A 20473-nucleotide genomic window follows, 5' to 3' on the forward strand; every position below is an offset into this window, starting at 1 on the left:
TCTCTCTCTCTCTCTCTCTCTCAGCATGTCCTCAGGTGAGGAATAAAAGAAAATGAAAATAAATAAAATAAAATACAAAGCTAATTGAACTGAACGTTTCTTCCATGAAAAAGCACATTTTGAAAAATGGTCCCCTAGTCACAGAAGAAAGGGTCCTTCTCAACATGAACGAACAGCACCGGTTTTTACAAGGTTTCTAAGTTAGTAGGAACTTACAGTCTCCTGAAAAGCTGACTTTTAATTCATTATGAGCAGTTAAGAATTTTTTCTCTATTCACTGAAGTTATTACACAAAGTAGAATTTCACTGAAAGGTAATTCTTGAAAATTCTGATCTGACACCTGTACAAAAGTTTGATTTCCAGACAATTGGTATAGCATTTATTTCAGAGTTTCACCCCGTCCAAATTCTAATGCCAGTTTCTTTTCCTTCTTCAGTGATATCTTCAGTTTAATAAAACGCAAATTCAGTTTCGAATGAAAACAAGTAACAGAAGCATTACAAGGAGTAATAGTGGTATCCATGAAAGATCTAATCATTAAGGGCCAATAATACCACAAACTCTTATTGTGCCAACGTGTGCCAAAAGGCTGTATTTTCACTTACATTGAAAATGTATAAGCCCATGCATAACTTTTCATCTTCGTGCAGGGCCTGATAAACAAGACAGAAATAAATCAGGTTTTTTTTTTTTCTGTTTCTAACAATTTTTACTCTGGGAAATGTTTGGTCACTCAAAGTATAAGCTTAATAACATATCAGACAATAAGGTCCATCTCACCAGATATACAGTATCACACTAGACAAAATATGAGGACAAGCTCTAGTGGTCATTAAACCCCCTCTGAAAGTCCAAGAATCAGAATGTCTCCATCTTATCAGAATAAAAATGTATTAAAATTTGAATTTTTACAAGTTGTTTTTTAATGTGTTCTATTTACATTGCAGAACTTTCACCAGCTGCAGTAGTTTAACTTTGGCACAACATAAAGTTCCATTTCTTTTGGGTACTGGATCCTATTTTTTGAGAATGTGTATGCTCCCAAAGGGTTTCAGTGTCATTAAAGATTGGGCCCATTCACAGTAAATCAGACAGCTTGAGTAGAAGAATTGATTCTCCTCCAACGTTTTAGGCAACTATAAAAAAAACACACACAATAAAAAACTAAAAACTTAAAGAAAACCATACTTTAATGTTTACCTCTTTTACAAACAAAAATGATAGAAATTAGCCATGAAAACACATCCTCTGTAATCACTCAGTAATACTGAGATCACTTCCAAATATATCTTATATAATGCACTAGATTTTGTGTGCAATTCCTATGTATGTGTTCTGTATATACTAGATTTGCTTTAAAGACATTTTCACCCATATGTAATAATTTTTACCTATATTATACACCTATATGAAATAATTTATTTAAAATTATTAGTAAGAAGTATATATTTCATTGTCAGTGTCTGTAATAAGCTATGAAATCTAAACTCTTGTATTTTTCTTTTTTTAACTCTTGTATTTTTTTTCTATTTATATACATCAAGTCCTCAAATAACTTTGATTGGTCAACACCATTTTGTTATAACATGATGAGATGCTGCAGGTACTTAATTCTTGCTTATATCCATCAGCCTGTGGTAAAACTGGTTTCCTTATACATTGCTTCACTTAAAGTCACAGACCTACTGACAACATCAAGTGAGGACTTACTGTACAAGGCTGGCTTGTGCAAAAGACACACATATACAGTAATCCTCCTTATCCACGGTTTCACTTTCTGCAGCTTCAGTTACTTGTGGTCCACCACAGTCCAGAAATATTAAATGAAAAATTCCAGAAATAAACAATACATAAGTTTTAAATTGCATGCTGTTCTGAGCAGCATGATGAAATCTCACATCATCTCCCGCCATCCTGCCCAGGACGTGAATTATCCCTCTGTCCAGCAGATCTATTCTGTATATACTACCTGCCCATTTGCCACTTAGTAGTCCTCTGGGTTATCTGATCAGTTAAGAAAGAGAGAGTGAGAGAGAGAGAGAGCGTGCAAAAGAGAGAGAGAGAGAAAGAGAGAGACCACATTCACATAACTTTTATTACAGTACTAGAGGCCCGGTGTACAAATTCATGCACCAGTGGGGTCCCTTGGCCTGGCCTACAGGATCAGGCTGAAACCGGCTCTCTGACATCCTCCAAGGGGTCCCGGATTGCAAGAGGATGCAGGCCAGGCCGAGGGACCCCACCGGTGCACTATTGGGGTCGGGGAGGGACACGGGAGGTTGGCCAGCCAGGGAGGGACCGCGGGAGGGCTCTAGGGCATGTCCAGCCTGTCACGCTCAGTCCCCATCGGCCGGACCCCAGTAGCAAGCTAACCTACCAGTTAGAGCGTCTGCCCCCCAGGTAGTCAGTGCACATCATAATGACTGGTTGACCTGTCGACTGTCTGACCCCTGGTGGTCAGTGCACATCATAGTGAGCGGTTGAGCAGCCTTAGCATATCATTAGCATATTACGCTTTGGTTGAACGGCTGACCAGCCAACCGGACACTTAGCATATTAGGTTTTTATTATATAGGATATTATAATTGTTCTATTTTATTAGTTATTATTGTTAATCTCTTACTGTGCCTAATTTATAAATTAGACTTTATCATAGGTACGTACATATAGGAAAAAACATATTTTATAAGGGGCTTGGTACTATCTGCGGTTTCAGGCATCCACTGAGGGTCTTGGAACATATCCCGGAAGGATAAGGGGGTACTACTGTATCTTACTTTTTGCAATAATTACTTTGGAAAGGTTTTGGTTCCTTTTTTTCATAAGTTGAACTATATTTAAATGAAAAAGTAACTATTGAGAGGAAACTTTAGGTGAATCCTTCTGTAGGATAAAAACTTAACTTGTTAAGCCAATAATTTGTTGATTAATGTCTTTATAATTTCAGACTTTTGCATATTTTAAGAGCAAGGCAAGTTTGTATATGTACCAGAAAAGTACACATAAAACATATATGACACAATTTTTGAAAACTGTGGTTTTGTGTGAATTTTTTAATCATAGTACCTATTTAAGTATTAATATAAGAATTATCCACACAAACTTAAAGTAAGGTCAAACTAAATTATATAAAAGTTCACATTAGTTTTAGAAGACTGCAATTCCCCCCAAAATTACTGCAGAGGTTACTACAACAATTCATTGCGGCAAAAATTTTGTTGTTTTAATCTTGGCTGAGTGCACATTCTTGTGTCTAGCAATAAAAAAAAAAAGCAGCCTGTTAAAAATATTTTATGCATCTGGGTCAGAAGAAAGCCTGTCCTGAAGAGTTCCGACATTAGGAAATGGAGGACTGCCTCAGGATAAAGCTGTACAAAACTATTTAACTTCATGTAACCTACAATACAGTTTGCTCTATAACCTGAGTGAGATTTATTCAAAAGTAGGTGCATTTTTAGTGTCACCTTTTTCTCTGCCTGAAAAAAAATGTTCATGAAAAGAAAACTTGGAAAAGGATTGCTAAACAGTAAGAATAATTTGTTACTGGGACATAGCTCTCTATAAGCAATTGTTATAACAAAATAAATAAAACCATGAAGGAAGATGTGGAGGAATGAAGGAGATACTGTGCAGAAAAAGAGAGGATAAAAGTAGAGGCTGGGATAGGGAAGCAAAAAGCTAAGGAAATACATAAATATGCTCATATAATCATAAGAGTCTAAACCTTGTTTCCTCCCTTACAGTCTGACAACACTGCAGTAATTTCAGATAACAAGATGCTTTTGGATTACTGATAGACATATACAAACATTTCATGACAACTGCATTGTTTTTTGAAAAGTATAGTTTTATCCTGGAACGCTCAAAAACTGAGAGTAAAGAATAGAACAATGCTACTGAATTCCAAAAGTAGTAAGAATCGAAGTTCTAACTCCAAACCAGATATGTGATTTGCAACTACAGTGACGTTTTAATTAATCCAACCTATAAAAGAATGAAGATTTAAGGAATATGCCAAACCTTTACATTTAAAGCATATTTACTTGCACTTTTATGACTACAGAGAGATATTTTTTACTAAATACAGCATTTTTGCTGGTAGCAGGTTTGTTTTATATCAAAGAATGAAAAGACATTTTAGGCAATTGAGTTAATTTAATATCAAATTTGTTGTTTACCTTTTGATCTCTAAGACAGAAATAATTTATATTACAGTTTTTAAAAACAGATGCCACCCAAGTAAACATGGAACTTATATAGGGCCTAAAATAGACCTTTGGCTTTTAATAGAAAAAATATTGAGTTATTTCTAATACATAAAGCATTTTAAACTTTAGTTAAAAATCTAATAGTTTGGGGGTAATACAATGAAAGAAAAAGATATCATTTTCTCCTAGTTTCCTGAAACTGAGCAATCCTCACCCCTGTGGCAAGTCTTTCCTTCAGTATAGTTTCCCCCTTCTTTTTAGTTTTTGTTTTTTAATTCTTTCTTTAAATAGGCAAAAAATGAAGCTTTAGTGAAGGAGGGTTACAAAAACTACATTTTAGTTATCTTTAGTATTTGTGAATTCCCTCACACCCACCAGTCTCCCTTCTTAGAAAACGGGTAACTTTCCCTTAAAACAAAGTAAAAAACATTAAACTCTACATATTAAACAGAACAATCATAATCATCAGACTATACGTGCTAATCATATATTTCTTGGCTATACTTGTAGTACCTAGTTCTCTTATTAGGTAAAAGAAAAACTATTTAAGAAAAAAACTATCAAAAGTGGAGATGACAGATACCAGGTGGATGTTCTAAATATGTGTGGTTGATAAATATATGCTCAGATTAAAAACTTACATTTCAGTCATCTGATTTAGAAAGCTTCCGCTTCACATGTTGTGGGGGTTCCCAGGTGTCACTGTCATCTGTTTCTTCTTCATCCTCTTCCTGATCATCAATAACTTCATCTTCCTCCTCATTTTCCTCAAATAACTCTATACCTAACTCTGATCTTCTCTGTCTTTCAGCAAACCACTCCCTGACCTGCTCATAGCCCATGTGTGATTTGTTAACAAGTTCGTCCAGGTCTTGCTCATTAAGAAATTTGTGCTTCAGGTAATAATCCTTAAGTATTGCAGTTCCAGTTTTAAATTTTATGAGTGACGCCCCCCTGTCCCAGTTGTTCATTCTCTTGCCTCCTCTAGGCCGCCCGCGTGGCCTTCCCCTTCCCCTTCCTTTGGGTCTCCCTCTCCCCCTTCTCCTAAGGGAAGACAGACCATTCATACCACTTGAATTGGAGCTTTGATAGTAGTAGTACCATTTTAAGTTTCCATTTTTCCAAGCATAACGGGTGTCCCCAAACCAACTAACTATGTCTGGTCTAGCAAGCCCGCTTTCTTTGGCCAACTTGTCATACTCTTCTGGTGACGGCCACTGGGTCCGGACAAACGCGCTTTTGAGCATGTGCAATTGCTCGGGTGTTTTTTTACATATCTTGCCTGCACTCCCTGCCTTAGGTGCACCCGATTCATCTCCGGGAGAAGTTTCTCCCGCTTCTTCTTTGGAACTACCTGCATTCGTTTCATCTACTTCCATTTTCTCTTCCTTTAAAGCTTTTGATTTCTTCTTCTCTGTAAACCAAGCATCAATCTCTCTCCTGGTCAGTTTGGTTTGCGCTCTTAACCTATTTAATTCTTCATCTGTCAGTACAGAGTTGCTGAGAAAACTGGCCTGAAGGGCCTGGAGTTGCTCTGCTGTCTTCTCTTTAAACTTTTGGGGAGTAAAGTCGGGGAAAGGATGCCAGGACTGTTTATGCTGTGAAGTGACAGCAGTTGGGGATTCCGTGGTTTCATCACTGGAGTCTATAATAATGGGAGTGGAGGAATCATTGTTGAGATGTAAGCACTGATTACTCTTTGAATTTCTCTGGTTGTACCTCGTGTCGCTAAACCATTTTTTAATCTCTCCTTTTGTCAAACCTGTGATTTTCATAAGTCTGCTAATTTCTGAGTCATGAGGAAACTGATTTTTAAGGTAGCTGACTTTTAATTCTGCCAGTTGCTCTTTAGTCTTTTTTGCCCGAATGCCAAATGAATCGGGGTTTGCCAGTGCAGTTTCGTGTTTGACAGGCTGAGAAGGTGGGACTGCTGTTGGGACTGCTGTTGGGACTGCTGCTGGGACTGCTGCTGGGACTGCTGCTGCTGCTGCTGCTGCGGCTGTGGCTGCGGCTGCTGCTGCTGGTTTTGTTTCTGCAGGAGGCGGAGCAGCGGGGGCCTGACTTTTCTGTACACTGCTTTGATTTGGCACCCCTGCCACTGTCAAGGCTATCGGTGCTGTTACCGGCAAGGTGTTTGTTCCAGCTACTTGTGTAAGAACCAGACCTGGCTGACCAACTATTTGGCATGTCTGTAAAATGGATGGTAAGCCATTACTCCCTGTGGAAATGTGTGTTGGAATAACAGTTATGGTCTGAGGTACAGTGTGTACTGTTCCATTGAATTGCTTTCTTCTTGCCTCCTCTACTTCCTCAGGAGTCCAGCTCACACCATGTTTTAGACGTTGGGCTGAAAACCATATCTTGATCTGTTCCTCTGTATATTTTGCTTGAGCGGAAAGAACAGTAATTTCTGACATGGTCGGATAAGGGAATTTTTTGTAGGTGTTAAGCAAAAGGGGGTTGTTATCCAATGCAACATTGTAGGCAGGAATTCTACTGACAGGAATTAAGACTTTGGGAATCAAATTGGAATTCTGCTGCGCTGACACAGCGGTTATCACCTGTGCTAGTCCAGGAAGAACTGCTGCCGGGGTGACTGCCGTGCTGGCAGCATTTGGGTGTATTCTGTTGACAATGGAAGTACTGGTGTTAGAGTCAGAAGCTGAAGAAGTAGGACTTTCCACACTTTCTTCATGGTCTGGTTTGATCTCCTTCTCTTTCTCTTCAGGAACATCCTCAACTGAGTTATGATGAACTGTAATACGCTTGTTCTCCACTTTATTTTTCATCATTTTCATGATGGGAGTTTTACTGATAGGAATTCCTGAAGAAGAAACGTCTGTAGATTCAGCGGGCTCTGAGTTCTCCTCTTTAACAAAACTACCATCAAAAGTCAGATCGTTTATAGTTTGTTCAAAGATTGTCTGGTTGTTTCGTTTCACCATAGTCAACCTAAAATTCTCTTCTCCTGGGTGGTGCCTCAGATTATGCTCAGAAAGTGCATCATACCTTTTGGTGAGAAAATTACATTCGACACAAACGTAGGAGGAATTTAGCACTATGTTGGGATGTTCTGAATCCACATGAAAAGTAAACATATTTAGGTCTGGAGTTTGAAAAGTACAATATTTACATTCATAACCACCTTCAACTTTTTTATTTTGCTGATTGTCAGAATCCACAGATTCATGAACTTCTTCCTCACTCGAGATGCTCTCTGCTCTGCTGTTTTCTACAGGCGTGAGTACAGGAGGCCCTTCATCCAAATCTGATATCAACTCGAGGTCTGGATCCTGTTCACTGGCAAGGACCATGCAGGGTGTTGTTGATTTTCGCCTGCTTGCCATTCTGATGTTATGGGGGAAATCTCAGTGGTGATTAAAAAGCACTGAGGCTTAAAAGTATTCAGTATTCTTCATTTGAAAACAATGGCTTTTGGTTCTTCAGGTCCGTTTTTATGCTCAACAAGTCTCATTAGCAGCTTTTTCATGGTGCAATCAAGTAAAGAATTTATTGTTGGCAGATAAAATATTGTTGAACTGCTGAAATTTTTGAAGCACAACTCCAATCACCTACATTAAAATAAATTTAAAAATGTTTTTAATGAGTGATTATGATCTTTTAAACAAATTACAGTTATATTTCACTTATATGACATTGTTGGATAGCTCAGTTATAAAGATCTAAAATGAGATCAAAACCTGGAAAAAAAGTCCTCTAAGGATTAAAATAGATGTCTCCAAACCAACTCACTGAAGGTCATGTACTATATTCATGGGTCAGCCCACAGGCTTATTTGGATTTTTCAGCCAGCTATATATTGGAAGGGATGTTGGGGAACAAGTTTGCTTTGCCAAGAGTATTACCAATGTGAAAGGATAATCTGTTAACAAGGGAGAAGTTTTAAAACTATAAAAAGCAGTCACAGATACTCAGAGACTATGGCAATTAAGTGTATAAGAAATTCAATCCATCAGTGATGCCTGGTCCTACTGGTCCTTCTCATCATCCCAAAAGCATGCCCAAGTATGGCAAAGAAGCAAAGATACAATATGTATGATCAAAGTTTTAGAAACACTATTTTTAATCATTTTCCACAGTGCTACTAGAATTTATTAAACACATCTAATCATATCAGTCTTCTAACTTAAAATTTATGAAAGAATAAAGTCCAAACTCCTGAAGCCACACAGAGTTCCCATCACAGCCTGGCCCCTCCTTCAGTCTCCTGACTCCGATTCCTGTATGCTTTAAGCCCAGCAGAAATGATTGCTGTGCCAGGGACCCTCCATGCAGGCCGACCCTTATACCAGAGCACATGTTTGTGCACTTGGTGGGATGATCTCTCTGTTTGCCTTATAGTTCACCCTCCTCCCTGGTTTATTTTCTAGTCTAGTATTGACTATGTTGTAGTAGAAAAATACTACATTTCTGTCCCACAACATAGTCCTCATTATAGATGTGTGTTTCATTATTTCTTCTTTTTTTAAGTGATAGCTTTATCCTATATAATAAAAGGGTAATATGCAAATTGACTGAACAGCGAAACAACCGGTCGTTATGATGCGCACTGACCACCAGGGGCAGATACTCAACACAGGAGTTGCCCCCTGGTGGTTAGTGCACTCCCACAGGGGGAGCGCTGCTCAGCCAGAAGCCCCAAGGGCTCCCTGACTGTGAGAGGGTACAGGCCAGACTGAGGGACCCCACCCCAACCCTGAGTACATGAATGTTGTGCACCGGACCTCTAGTTGAGATATAACAAAGCCCCTGAAACTCTGGATGAAACCAATGAACTTTATATCTTTAACCTAAAGTTCTCCCAAGGTGTCTTGGCAATCTCATTCATTTCTATATCCTCTTTGCATGTAAGAAGCCAGGAACTGGGGACTCACTAAATGTTTATTAACTGAATAAGAATGAATAGGAAAACAGTCCTACAAAACTCCACATGCCATGAGGACATCACCAGAGAGAACAGTTCCTGAAACTCATAAGAATGATCTTAAATCATCAAGAAAAAGTGTATTATATTCATACAAATACATTTAAATGTTTCAAAATTTTGATGCTAAATCAGTTAAAATTGATGGGTTTCTGAAGTCTACAAGAAATAAAAAATGAATAAAATGAGTAAGGGGTCTTATTCTTTACCACAAATTGGAACTATTCATTTACTAACATGATCCATGTCCTAGCTGAACTGAGGAGAAAAAGTTTACTTCCAAGATTATAAAGCAAAACCAGTTCTCTATGAGGAGATACACTGACTCAGGAAAGGGAGAAACATTTTTAGGAAACAGAGCTGTCCAAAGAGAGAATGCCCTGCTTTTGAAGGCGGTAAGAACCTCCTCACTGAGATTATTCAAATACATACTACAATTCCTTTGATGGATCTAAGCAGCAGATGGAAAGCTGTACTAAATGCCCCTTGTTCCCTGAGTTCCAATTATTACAATTAGTAATAATTGTAGTGACAATAATCCAATTCTCTATTCACAAAGGTGTCATTCTTTTTTTCTATAAAATTTCTTTGATTTCTAAGGGAATATAAAGAAATCTGAAATTGCAAACTATTTCTTAACTAAATGATATAAACTAAGCTAATGCCATCTTCCCTAGTCAATTCAATAGGGACACCACTATTTTGTTCCAAGTGTTTATATAGCTGTTCGATTTTTTTTTTTTTGTCATTAACCCCTTCCCCAACAATTATTTTGTTAAAAACATTTCTTTTTCAGACTAATTTTTTTATTTTGGTTCTATATAGTATTTTTGATGCTGGTTATGAAAACAGTTTGTAACTCATCTTCCTATAAACTATATTTTTTTACCATATTTTCTTAGTATACTCGTCGACGACTGAAAAAGAACATTTTGTGAAAACGAGTATACACGTTTCTGCCGGGGAAGGGGTTAAAAACAGGGAATTCCTGCCTAGCCGATTTGGCTCAATGGATAGAGTGTCAGCCTGCGGACTGAAGGGTCCCAGGTTCGATTCCCTTCCTCCTTCTCCCTCTCTCTCTCTCTCTCTCTCTCTCTCTCCTCTCTCTCTCTCTCTCTCTCTCTCTCTCTCTCTCCGAACTTAATCAGCTGACAATCCACACAAATGGAATGAAAAAGCAGAGAAGGGGTAAAAATACAGAATAAGCAATTCTATAGTGTGATTCCAATTCATCTCCTTTGTCATTAAAGTGCAGTAGGGCTGGGACAGGGAAATTGCCATACAGAAATCACTGTTAGCTGACAGACATCTCATCCTCTATTTGAAGGTTAACTGGAAACAGAACGCGAAATCAATTTGGGGAACCTTGCACTATTTACCTGTTAAAGGGGGTTAGAGTTCAGTTGCACAACTGAGAGTGAAGTGGCTTTGCAATTAAAACACAATTAAAGTGAAGTCTGCCAATAAAGGAAAAATTATGTTCTAAAAGCATCCAGCATCATAAATATAATTATGTTTGAAAACTATTTTCAGTTAACCTTTCAGTAGAAAAACATGTGAAAAAATAATTGATCAACCATTACACTACCATTAAAAATGATAATCAAGCCCTAGCTGGTTTGGCTCAGTGTATAGTGTGTGGGCCTGGGTACTGAAGGGTCCCGGGTTCAATTCCAGCCAAGGGCACATGCCCGGGTTGTGGGCTCGATCCCCAGTAGGGGGTGTGCAGAAGGCAGCCAATCAATGATTCTCTCTCATCACTGATGTGTCTATCTCTCTCTCCCTCTCCCTTCCTCTCTGAAATCAATAAAAATATATTTTAAAAAATGATAATCAAAAGAGTAGTTAAGAAATATAAAAAAGTATCCATTTACATGTGGACAAAGACTAGAGAATATAAAAAAATAAAATTTTCATGAAACAGGTAAAATTTGTGTATGGTATTTACAAGTTTTCTTTAATATTGTTATAACATTGCTTTAGTTATATAAAATATAAAATATAACAAACAATGGTTTTAAGGCCTTAAAATTGCAAATAAATTAAAGTACTTCTATGGTCATTTCTGTATAGCATTCAGGTGTATTCCAGATATTTTTTGGAGCTCCTGCCCCAGGTCTGGAAGTCAGACTGGTTCTAAGAACCCCCAAGAGCACCCATAATCTCCAGGGTGTAGATCTGGGCCAAGCCAATTTCCATGGTCCTAGCTGCATCCTGGCTCTTTCCTGAGGATAAGCTGCTCCTTAATCAATTCATGATCCTAAACTCGTCAAAATTATCACAACAAAGTTTCTCTCCAGAAAAGCATTTAATGAAAGCAAAATTTATTTCATCACAGCATAAAAATTTTGGACAATTCTAATAGCAATTCTTCTTACATGGTCAGAAAGAATGTCTGTTTAGCTCTCCCCAGGGCCCAGCACAGTGCCTATCAAGGCCCCAATAATATTTGCTGAAAAAAACCCACCTTTAAAACATATCTGTATTGTATATTATAACATACATTTTATTTCACTAAACACTCATTTACAGAGGAGCTATAAAAAACAACTGTGCTTGCTTTATGGTCGATTACTTTCAATGGTAAAATCCTTACTAATGAGATTACCAGTCATTAAAATATTAAAACATTCTTGATTATCAAACATCCAAACATCCTACCTAATAAAATAGCGCAATGAATACTCAACAAATATTTACCAACATCCATAATTCTGTTGTAACAAATCAGTTTTATGCATGAACAGTGTATATCTAAATATGTGGTCTATCTAAGATTGAAACAAGGGAGATAAATTCATTCAAAGCATTAGTCTTTACAAGAAAGCAAATGCAAATTTGAACTTGGAATCATTATTTTTGTTCCAAGAGAAAACTATACTTTAATGGTGTTACATTTTTAAAGAGTTTAAAATGTAAGTTGTCAATGGTATGTACTATAAAAAGTGAGTGGATTGTTTCAAATTGTATACTTAGTACTAAAAAAAAAAAAAAAGTCCAACGTTGTTTATAATTAAGCAGAGTCATAGCTACACTGAATTTTCCAAGCCTCTATTTTTTTGGCTGTCTTATACTTCAACTTAAATGATTAACAGACAGCAGTTTATTGGCCTAGTTAGCCACAAAAGCATGTTATTTTGGTAAAGTTTTATGTGAATAAAAACAAACTTTGTTTTTTATACCAATTCTGGGTCAAATAAGAACATTTAGAAGATAATTTTTAAGGAGCATGTTAGTTTTGACCTAGTACCAACTTAATAAAACTGTTCTTAGGGTGGCTAAAGTACACAAACTGAGAATCCTTTGGACTAAATATTCATACATACAGTGAAAAGTTTTTTGAACTCTGTATTTTACTTAGTTTCACTTCTCCCTCTTGGAGTGAGAGTTCTGTTTAGCCAGCTGAAAATACTTATTTTTACATGTTTGTATTCAAACCAGAAGTCAGAAATCCATCAAAATCACAAAATGCCTGAAATAATACTAGGAACAAGGAATAATGGGATCAAATCAAAACAAAGGATATCTACCATGTTAAAAAAAAAAAAAAAGGCTAAGAGGATATTTTTTAATAAAAAACAAGCCAAAAAAGTTTAGCCTTTACACACTTTCGGCATTTTTTAAAGCGAAAATGTAAAAATATTCAGGAACAGCAATTATTTTTTAAAATTAAGTGAGAAATTTGACAACCCAAATTTGTACCCACAACAAATGTTTTTTAAAATTTCTGTGACCTAGAATTATTAAGTAAATTTCCAAAGTGGTCTCAAGACAATCAAAATTCAAGTATTACGATGAATATAGACAGGAATGAATATGACAAAAATGAAAGCATCTAAGAAATTATGGCCAAAGATAATCTAATTTTAGAAGATCCCTTTGTTAATGCTAATTAAGGCTTAAAGGTTTAGTCACTCTATCCTCTTTCCTGTTTTTTTCCACCTGAGAAAGCTGACCTTAATACTGCTAACGATTAAAGGAAGAGTCCAAGCTGGACAGATTTCTCTGGCAAGCTCTGCCCCCAGATTTGAGGAGTGAAATGTCTTTTTGAAAGGTCTCCAGGACACTAACATCCTGGTTTGCTGCCTTCTCCTGGGATGTCAGTAGGTATGTAACATATTGACAGTGATATAGAAACTAGAACTATAATGAAATCTCCTATCTTTGTTACTAACTTAAGTTTGTATGATCCAAAGTAATTTTCTGCTGAAATAGCTTTCCCCTTCTTTTCTCAAGGAGGTGTGTTAAGTCTTCCAAAGCCAGTCTAACACACAGTCTAACACAAGAATGCTATTCTTGATTCCAAGTGAGATTATCATCAAGGGGCTGAAAAACCATTCATCTGTCTGTTCTCTCTTCCCTGGGTAAAATATAGTAGTTGTTACCTATTTCCCTCAGGATATAATCATTCAATTTTTAAAAATATTTTGAAATATAATAGAAATTAGATTGGTAATGTCAACTTGTAAGAACTCAATTTTTAAAATTAAAAGTGAACCACCATATTAATGGTTATGTAAGCTTTCTTAGTACTTTCAGGAATCATTTAAAATAACAATTGAACTAAAGTATAAATATTTCAAACAATATACTATATAACCTAATGCTTCTTATAAAAGCAATATATATCGGGTAAATAAAATATACACGTAATTATGTAAAAATCTATTTGAATATTTAAATAAGGGTATGTTTAACCTATATTATTTAACTTTTAATATCCTAATTTTATCATTATAAGTTAACTATTATTACTAGACTATATATTGAAAATACATTTTCAGGAGTTGTTCATGAAGCATTTTTCTGGATATAGGCAAAAAAACAGTAAAATTTCTGGATCAATTTCCCCACACGAAACGTCTCTGCCCTCATAACCTTCATTTGTCTTGTTACCACTGTTACCATAGCACCTGAGATAGTGCCTGAAACAAAGGATTTCAGCAAATATCAATTAAAAATCAATTATAAATATAGCACATAGATGTATTATGACATATGATGCTGTTTCCATTAAAATTGAAGCAGCCAATCTTCCTATATTTTTAAAGTTTGAATGTTCATTTCTTACAAAAGTGTTAGGGATATATCTGTGTTCATTTAAAAAAAGCTTTTAAAACTTGAGCCAAAGAGAGTGTCATAGGATCTAAAGGGAGCACATTCAGTACCCGAGTTTTACGTTATCAAAACATCGGAACACATACTTGCCATAGCTTCCTCAGCATTCTGTGCTCTGACACGGAAGGGTGTCCCTTCAAATTAGGTGTTTAGCTCAGGCCATCATTACCAGCAGGTCCAAAGCACCTATCTGCCATCTCCTACAAAAAAAGTAATATCACTTTATTATTCTAGAGATGATGGTACAGTCTTAGGAAATTTTAAAGTTTATGCCTTGGCTTTTTAAAAAATAAATGTAACTTTGGAAAAAAATAATTTCCTCATAGAAACTTTAAAAGAATTATCTAATATTCTAATATTAGTAAGAAACACAAAAATTGAAAACTGCACTTTAAAAAAATTCTATATTATGTAAAACAACCAAGTCACTATGATACTGTTTTCAATGAAAATGTTCAAAATGTGAATATATGCAGAATATAATAGGAAAGCTAAGATTAAGAAATTGGGAATTGTAAAAATTTACCACACAGAAGTTCTGTGGGGGGGCGGGGGTGTGAATTAAGATTAATGCCTACTCATTAAAGCCAGCTTATTCTAGCACTGCTTGTTATGCTGATAGGTTTAAAATTTGTTAAATGTTGAAACAGTATAAAATATTTTAAAAGCCTGGGCAATAATCAATTTTCCATTTCAAAAGTTATGAAAGACAACTTAAACTAAGAGTTGAAAAGAGGTATATGTTTCTGTTTACACATAAACATAGATATTTGGCAAATATCTGCATCCTAATGTACTGTGTATTAAGTGGAATGAAGTGGGTTATTAATGCTGGCAATAAGCCAGTATTACTTAAATAAACCACTGGTACTTCTAAACATGTGGTACCTAATAGAATGATTGGCGTTTAACTATTTCATTTTTGCAAGAAAGCTACAGACCAAATGGCTTTTTAGTCAATGCATTGTGAACCATTAAATTGTAAAAACAAACTGGAAATCGTTCTCTCTCCTTTCTTTTTATTTTTTTGTCAATCCTCACTAGAGGATATTTTCCCATTTATTTTTAGGAGTGGAAGCAAGGGGGAGACACACAGAGAGAAACATGGATATGAGAAAGATACATTGATAGGTTGCCTCCCCCTTGGTCTGGACGAGGGCAGGCTATCCAGCCTGCAACTGAGGCATGGACCCTTCAGTCCACAGGCCCATGCTCCATCCACTGAGCCAAACCAGCCAGAGCGAAATCATTCTCTGAAAACTCAGATTTGTGTCCAAATGTGGTATATTACTCAGAGTTAAGCCAATCACGAAAATTTAATAAAAGCTGTAATTGTTTCTGTTTATTAAATAACAGGAAATAATGCTTTTGAAGGGTTGAATCATTTTTGTTGTTTCTTTAAGCACTGAAGCTCTGTAACCATAGTGAATGAATATTTAGGAATATGATTTCCCCCAAATGCCTTATCCTTTGATTCTTGCTATTATTATATACAAGTTTACAAAGAACCCTCTTTAGTCAAGAAATAATGTAGTCTGCCAAGTGTTGCTCAGTGGTTGAGCATCTATGAACTTGGAGGTAACGTTTCGATTCCTGGTCAGGGCACATGCCTGGGTGGCAGGCTCAATCCCTAGTGGGGGGCATGCAGGAGGCATCAATGATTCTCTCTCATCATTGATGTTTCTCACTCTCCTTCTCCCTTCCTCTCTGAAATCAATAAAAAGATATATTTAAAAAAAATAATGTAAATCCTCTAGTAAAATACTTCTAGGTAAAGTTAAAGCTTGGACTGAACAGTTACACTATTTTCATGAAAAGCAAAATAGCATTTTCCTGGTAAGTGCAGTGGAGCATCCTGTTATCCCTGCGGCCTGGGATTCTACAGTTTCTTCCCTGGTATCTCCTTGTTCCCTCTCCTTAGCCATCCACCTACAGGATGTCAACTAGAGGAGAAGATAGGAAACAGCTGCCAAAGAGGGAAGGTTATTTTCCAAAATGAATTATTAATGTTATAGGAAATTGGTGACCTATTTGAATCCACTCTTAAATCACACAGTAATTGCAAGATGTTTTATCGAATGGGAGTCTCTTGAGAATAGCTGCCAAGACATGAGAAGGCACCAGGCAACGAGAGGAGCAACAAATGAGCTGCTCAATAGTTCCGGATGAAAAGCATACTTGCCTGATGTTATTTCAGTTCCTGAAACTGGGATTACTTTAGAACAATTCTCTCTAATATCCAGTATCTTATAATAGTACCTATTTAATAGGGTTGCTTTGAGGACTGAAAGAAATAACACATGTAAAGTGTTTAGAATATTTCCTGGCGTTAATAAGTCCACAGTTATATTTTCTGACTTTATTTAGGTATTAACTTTAATTTATAACACAAAGGAAGTCTTTGTTTAAAATTTGTTAAATGTTGAAATAGTATAACATATTTTAAAAGCCCAGGCAATAATCAATTTTCCATTTCATACCTTTCAGCATATCAAGCAATGCTAGAATAAGCTGGCTTTAATAAGTAGACATTAATCAATCATAATTTACACCCCCCACCCCGACATATCCATACTTTCTCTGAACTTCAAGAAGAATCATTTGTCTAAACACATTTTAAGGAGTATTTCATAGAACTAACAAACCTCTGATATAAAAAAATATTATCATAGTAATGAAGAGAAATTGTTTTCTTTTCACCATCCCTCACTCCCAAGTACAGTCCATGCCCAGAAAAATTTTTAAAAATGTCTTTTTGACAATATTAAAGGTAAAGGAAACACTTATATAGAAGAAAAACACAGCTATGAGTGAAATATTTAGAAACATCAGAATCTTCCTATCTCCTTTCATTCCTCTCAATAACCCAAAAAGGGAAAGATCTTTAGGAAGGGGAAAAAGAGAATCAGAAATCCTGTGGGAAATATGAATCACTAAAATTGACTGACAAGTTATTTTATTTAGAATTCTGAATATGTATATGATATGTCTACCACATCAGTGTTTCAATTTTCTTAGATAAGCTTTGATGTTTTAAAACAATCTAAGTCTAGCCCTAGGTGGCTTGGCTCAGTGGATAGAGCATCGGCCTGCAGACCAAAGGGTCCCGGGTTCAATTCTGGTCAAGGGCATGTACCTTGGTTGCAGGTTCCTTCCAGGTTTGTACAGGAGGCAACCAATCGATGTGTTTCTCTCACATTGATCTTCCTGTCTTTCCCTCTCTCTTTCATTCTCCCTAAAAGTCAATGGAAAAATATCCTTGGGGAAGGATTAACAACAAAAATAAATAAATAAAAATTTAAATCTAGCCCTGGCTGGTGTGGCTCAGTTGGCTGGACGTCATCCCCCCATGCATGGAAAGGTTGCTAGTTGATTCCCCGTCAGAGCACATGCCCAGGTTGTGAGCTCCATCCAGTCTTGTAGAGGAGGCAGTGATTGATGTTTCACTCTTATATTGATGTTTCTCTCTCTCTCCCTCTCCCTTTCTTTCTCCCTAAAAATCAATTTAAAAAATCTAAACCTAAAAAATGAAAACAAAAATCTTGCATAAACTATGATTTGCTCAATTTTAACTCCCTTGAATAAATGTAATTCTTAAACTGCTCACATACAATTCTTTTTCAAAGTATATCATTATACTTGGTTAGACCAAAGGTGTATAAGACCATCCATACACTCTTAAATACACTATGGAATACTGGTGACATAAACTACAAAGATTAAGTATTCTTTAAGACCAAAACATGGCAACTACCTAAAAATATTACATAATTACTTTAAAAAATTAACTGTATAAAATACAGACCTCCAAATGTAAACTCAAATATATATCCTGATTAGTAATCAGCAGCTTCGGTCATGCAAGTCTGGCTAACTCATGACTACACTGTCAATATTCAAATAGAGTCTCTTTTTTTAAAAGTGTATTTTATTGATTTTACAGAGAGTAAAGGAGAGGAATAGAAAGTTAGAAACATCAATGAAAAACACTGATCAGCTGCCTCCTGCACACCCCCTACAGGGGATTAAGCCTGCAACCAAGATACATGCCCTTGACCAGAATCGACCCCAGGACCCTTCAGTCTGAAGGCCGATGTTCTATCCACTGAGCCAAACAGGTCAGGGCTCAAATAAAGTCTTTTGAGCCCAAATCCACAATGCTACAATGTACATTAAAAGGTTATTTCCTCAGCCACATTTTCTATCATTTTAATAGTTTAAAGGTACTTCTATTTAAGAATAAAGCTATAATTTAAAGCAAGCATGTCAAACTCAAAGGCTAACACAGGCCAAATAAACAAGGTTTAAGTTTATGTGGGCTACAAAAAAACAAAAGCTTCAATTTTCATAGAAATGTAGTTTTATTTCAATAGAGACATGCTGAATATATACAAAGGGCTGAAATAAATGAGTACTTGTTAACATAAAATAATAAAACATTTTAATAAAAATATTTTTCTTGAACATTAACTTATTATACACTGAATAGCTGCACAAATTAACAAGCGTAACGCAAATAAGCCTATTTTTCTTGTTCTCTGAAAGTGAAATATTTCCTGTTGCGCACACCAAACAAGTCAGTACAAGACTAATGACGTGGCATTCGGCTGCTAAAATATTCGCTGCTGGTATTAGTGGAGAGAAATGGTGCGCCTGCGCGTAAGGCTAAGGCGGGTAAGGGAAATAAATGCAACACAATTATAGTCATCAGTCATTAGCGAATGTTGTAGTTGGTTAGTAATAATTATGTATAACAAGATATTGTAAAAATCAAGTTACAAAATTTTTATTAAAACGTATCTTACATACCATTATATTGGCTGGGCCACAAAAATATTTGTTGTGGGCTGCATATGGCCCACGGACCATGAGTTTGACATGCCTGATTTAAAGCAAAGTAGTCCCAAAATATCACATTATTGTGCCCAACCAACATTATACGAAAAAAAAAGTACAATATATCATAACATCACCTTTTAGTCTTAATGTGAAATTTAATACAAAAGGGAGAAAGTCTCCAAAATGAATCGACCTTACCTATGCTACTAAGTTCATTAATAAAATAACTGCTGCCCGGCCAGCGTGGCTCAGTGGCTGTGCATCGGCCTACAAACCAGGAGCTCACAGTTGGATTCCCAGTCAGGGCACATGTTTGGGTTGCAGGCTTGATCCGCAGTGTGGGATGTGCAGGAGGCAGCGAATTGATCAATGATTTTCTCTCATCATCGATGTTTCTCTCTCTCCCTCTCCCTTCTTCTCTGACATCAATAAAAACATATTTTTTTAAAAAACTGCAAAACTTTATTCACATTTTTTTTAAAAGAACTTAGAGTATCATGAAAGATGAAATAATTGATGCATCATTTATGGACTGTCCTCCAAATTCATTGAAATAATTGCTATAAGGAAAATACACCTACTAATGAGCGTTCACAGTGCGGCACATTTCTACTTTCCGCCTTAGCATATTTCCAAGCCATCTGGCATCAGTGCCACTCTGGTTCACCAGGCTAATCTGTTCAGAATCGAATATAAAACGAGAGCTACATGCACTTTGGGGAAACCAAAGAACAGCACACATGTAAAAAATGTTCCAAATGTGCAGCTCTAAACGAGTTTATACTTGAAAGGGGTTTCTAAAAACATTTCCATTGAATACGTTCAAGCTCTTTTAAAAATAGACTGGCTCAAGAAATCGGCATGGATCATAGCTGTCATCAGTTATCCAGGTTTCTCTTTTCTTTCTCATTTTCATCCTGTTCACTAAATAAAGCACTTGAAGAGGTTCTTTTACACGATTCATTGGTACAGGAAATGCTATTATTTCTATATTGAAAGGACCCCAAAATCTTACACTTTATTTGGCATAAAATTAGCCTGCTGAGCCCTAAAATGCTTGGAGTGACAAGAGAAACACTGAGAGGGGAAAATATTCATGAAAGCCCTTTTCTTTTACATCCTGCACCACTTTATTGTCCTTGGCAACACTCACAGTTCTTTTGCTTAAAAATCGAGTCCAAATTGCTACTTTAAGAAATCAAACCTATGTCTCAACTAGAGTCAGGATCTCTGTTAGCACCAACTCTCACTCATCTTCACTGCTGGCATCAAAACAAACGACTTTTTCAGGACGATTTCTCCGAAGCAAAGAGAATCACGCAGCTCCGTACAACACAAGTTAAAGCTTCAGACAAAGACCGA

At 36.3% G+C, this 20473-nt stretch overlaps 1 protein-coding gene across 1 annotated transcript; it reads right to left on the minus strand.

Moving 5' to 3' along the window:
• Positions 1 to 694: 694 nt before the first annotated feature.
• ZHX1 (zinc fingers and homeoboxes 1) lies at positions 695 to 14539 on the minus strand. Its single transcript, XM_006767346.2, has 3 exons — positions 14359 to 14539; positions 4851 to 7781; positions 695 to 1137 (listed from the first exon to the last, which is right to left on the minus strand). Exon 2 carries the CDS (start codon positions 7554 to 7556, stop codon positions 4854 to 4856), a length of 2703 nt encoding a protein of 900 aa, XP_006767409.1. The 5' UTR covers positions 7557 to 7781; positions 14359 to 14539; the 3' UTR covers positions 695 to 1137; positions 4851 to 4853.
• Positions 14540 to 20473: the final 5934 nt, after the last annotated feature.

The sequence above is a fragment of the Myotis davidii genome, unplaced genomic scaffold (assembly GCF_000327345.1).
Source record: "Myotis davidii unplaced genomic scaffold, ASM32734v1 scaffold200, whole genome shotgun sequence".
Lineage (NCBI taxonomy): Eukaryota > Metazoa > Chordata > Mammalia > Chiroptera > Vespertilionidae > Myotis > Myotis davidii.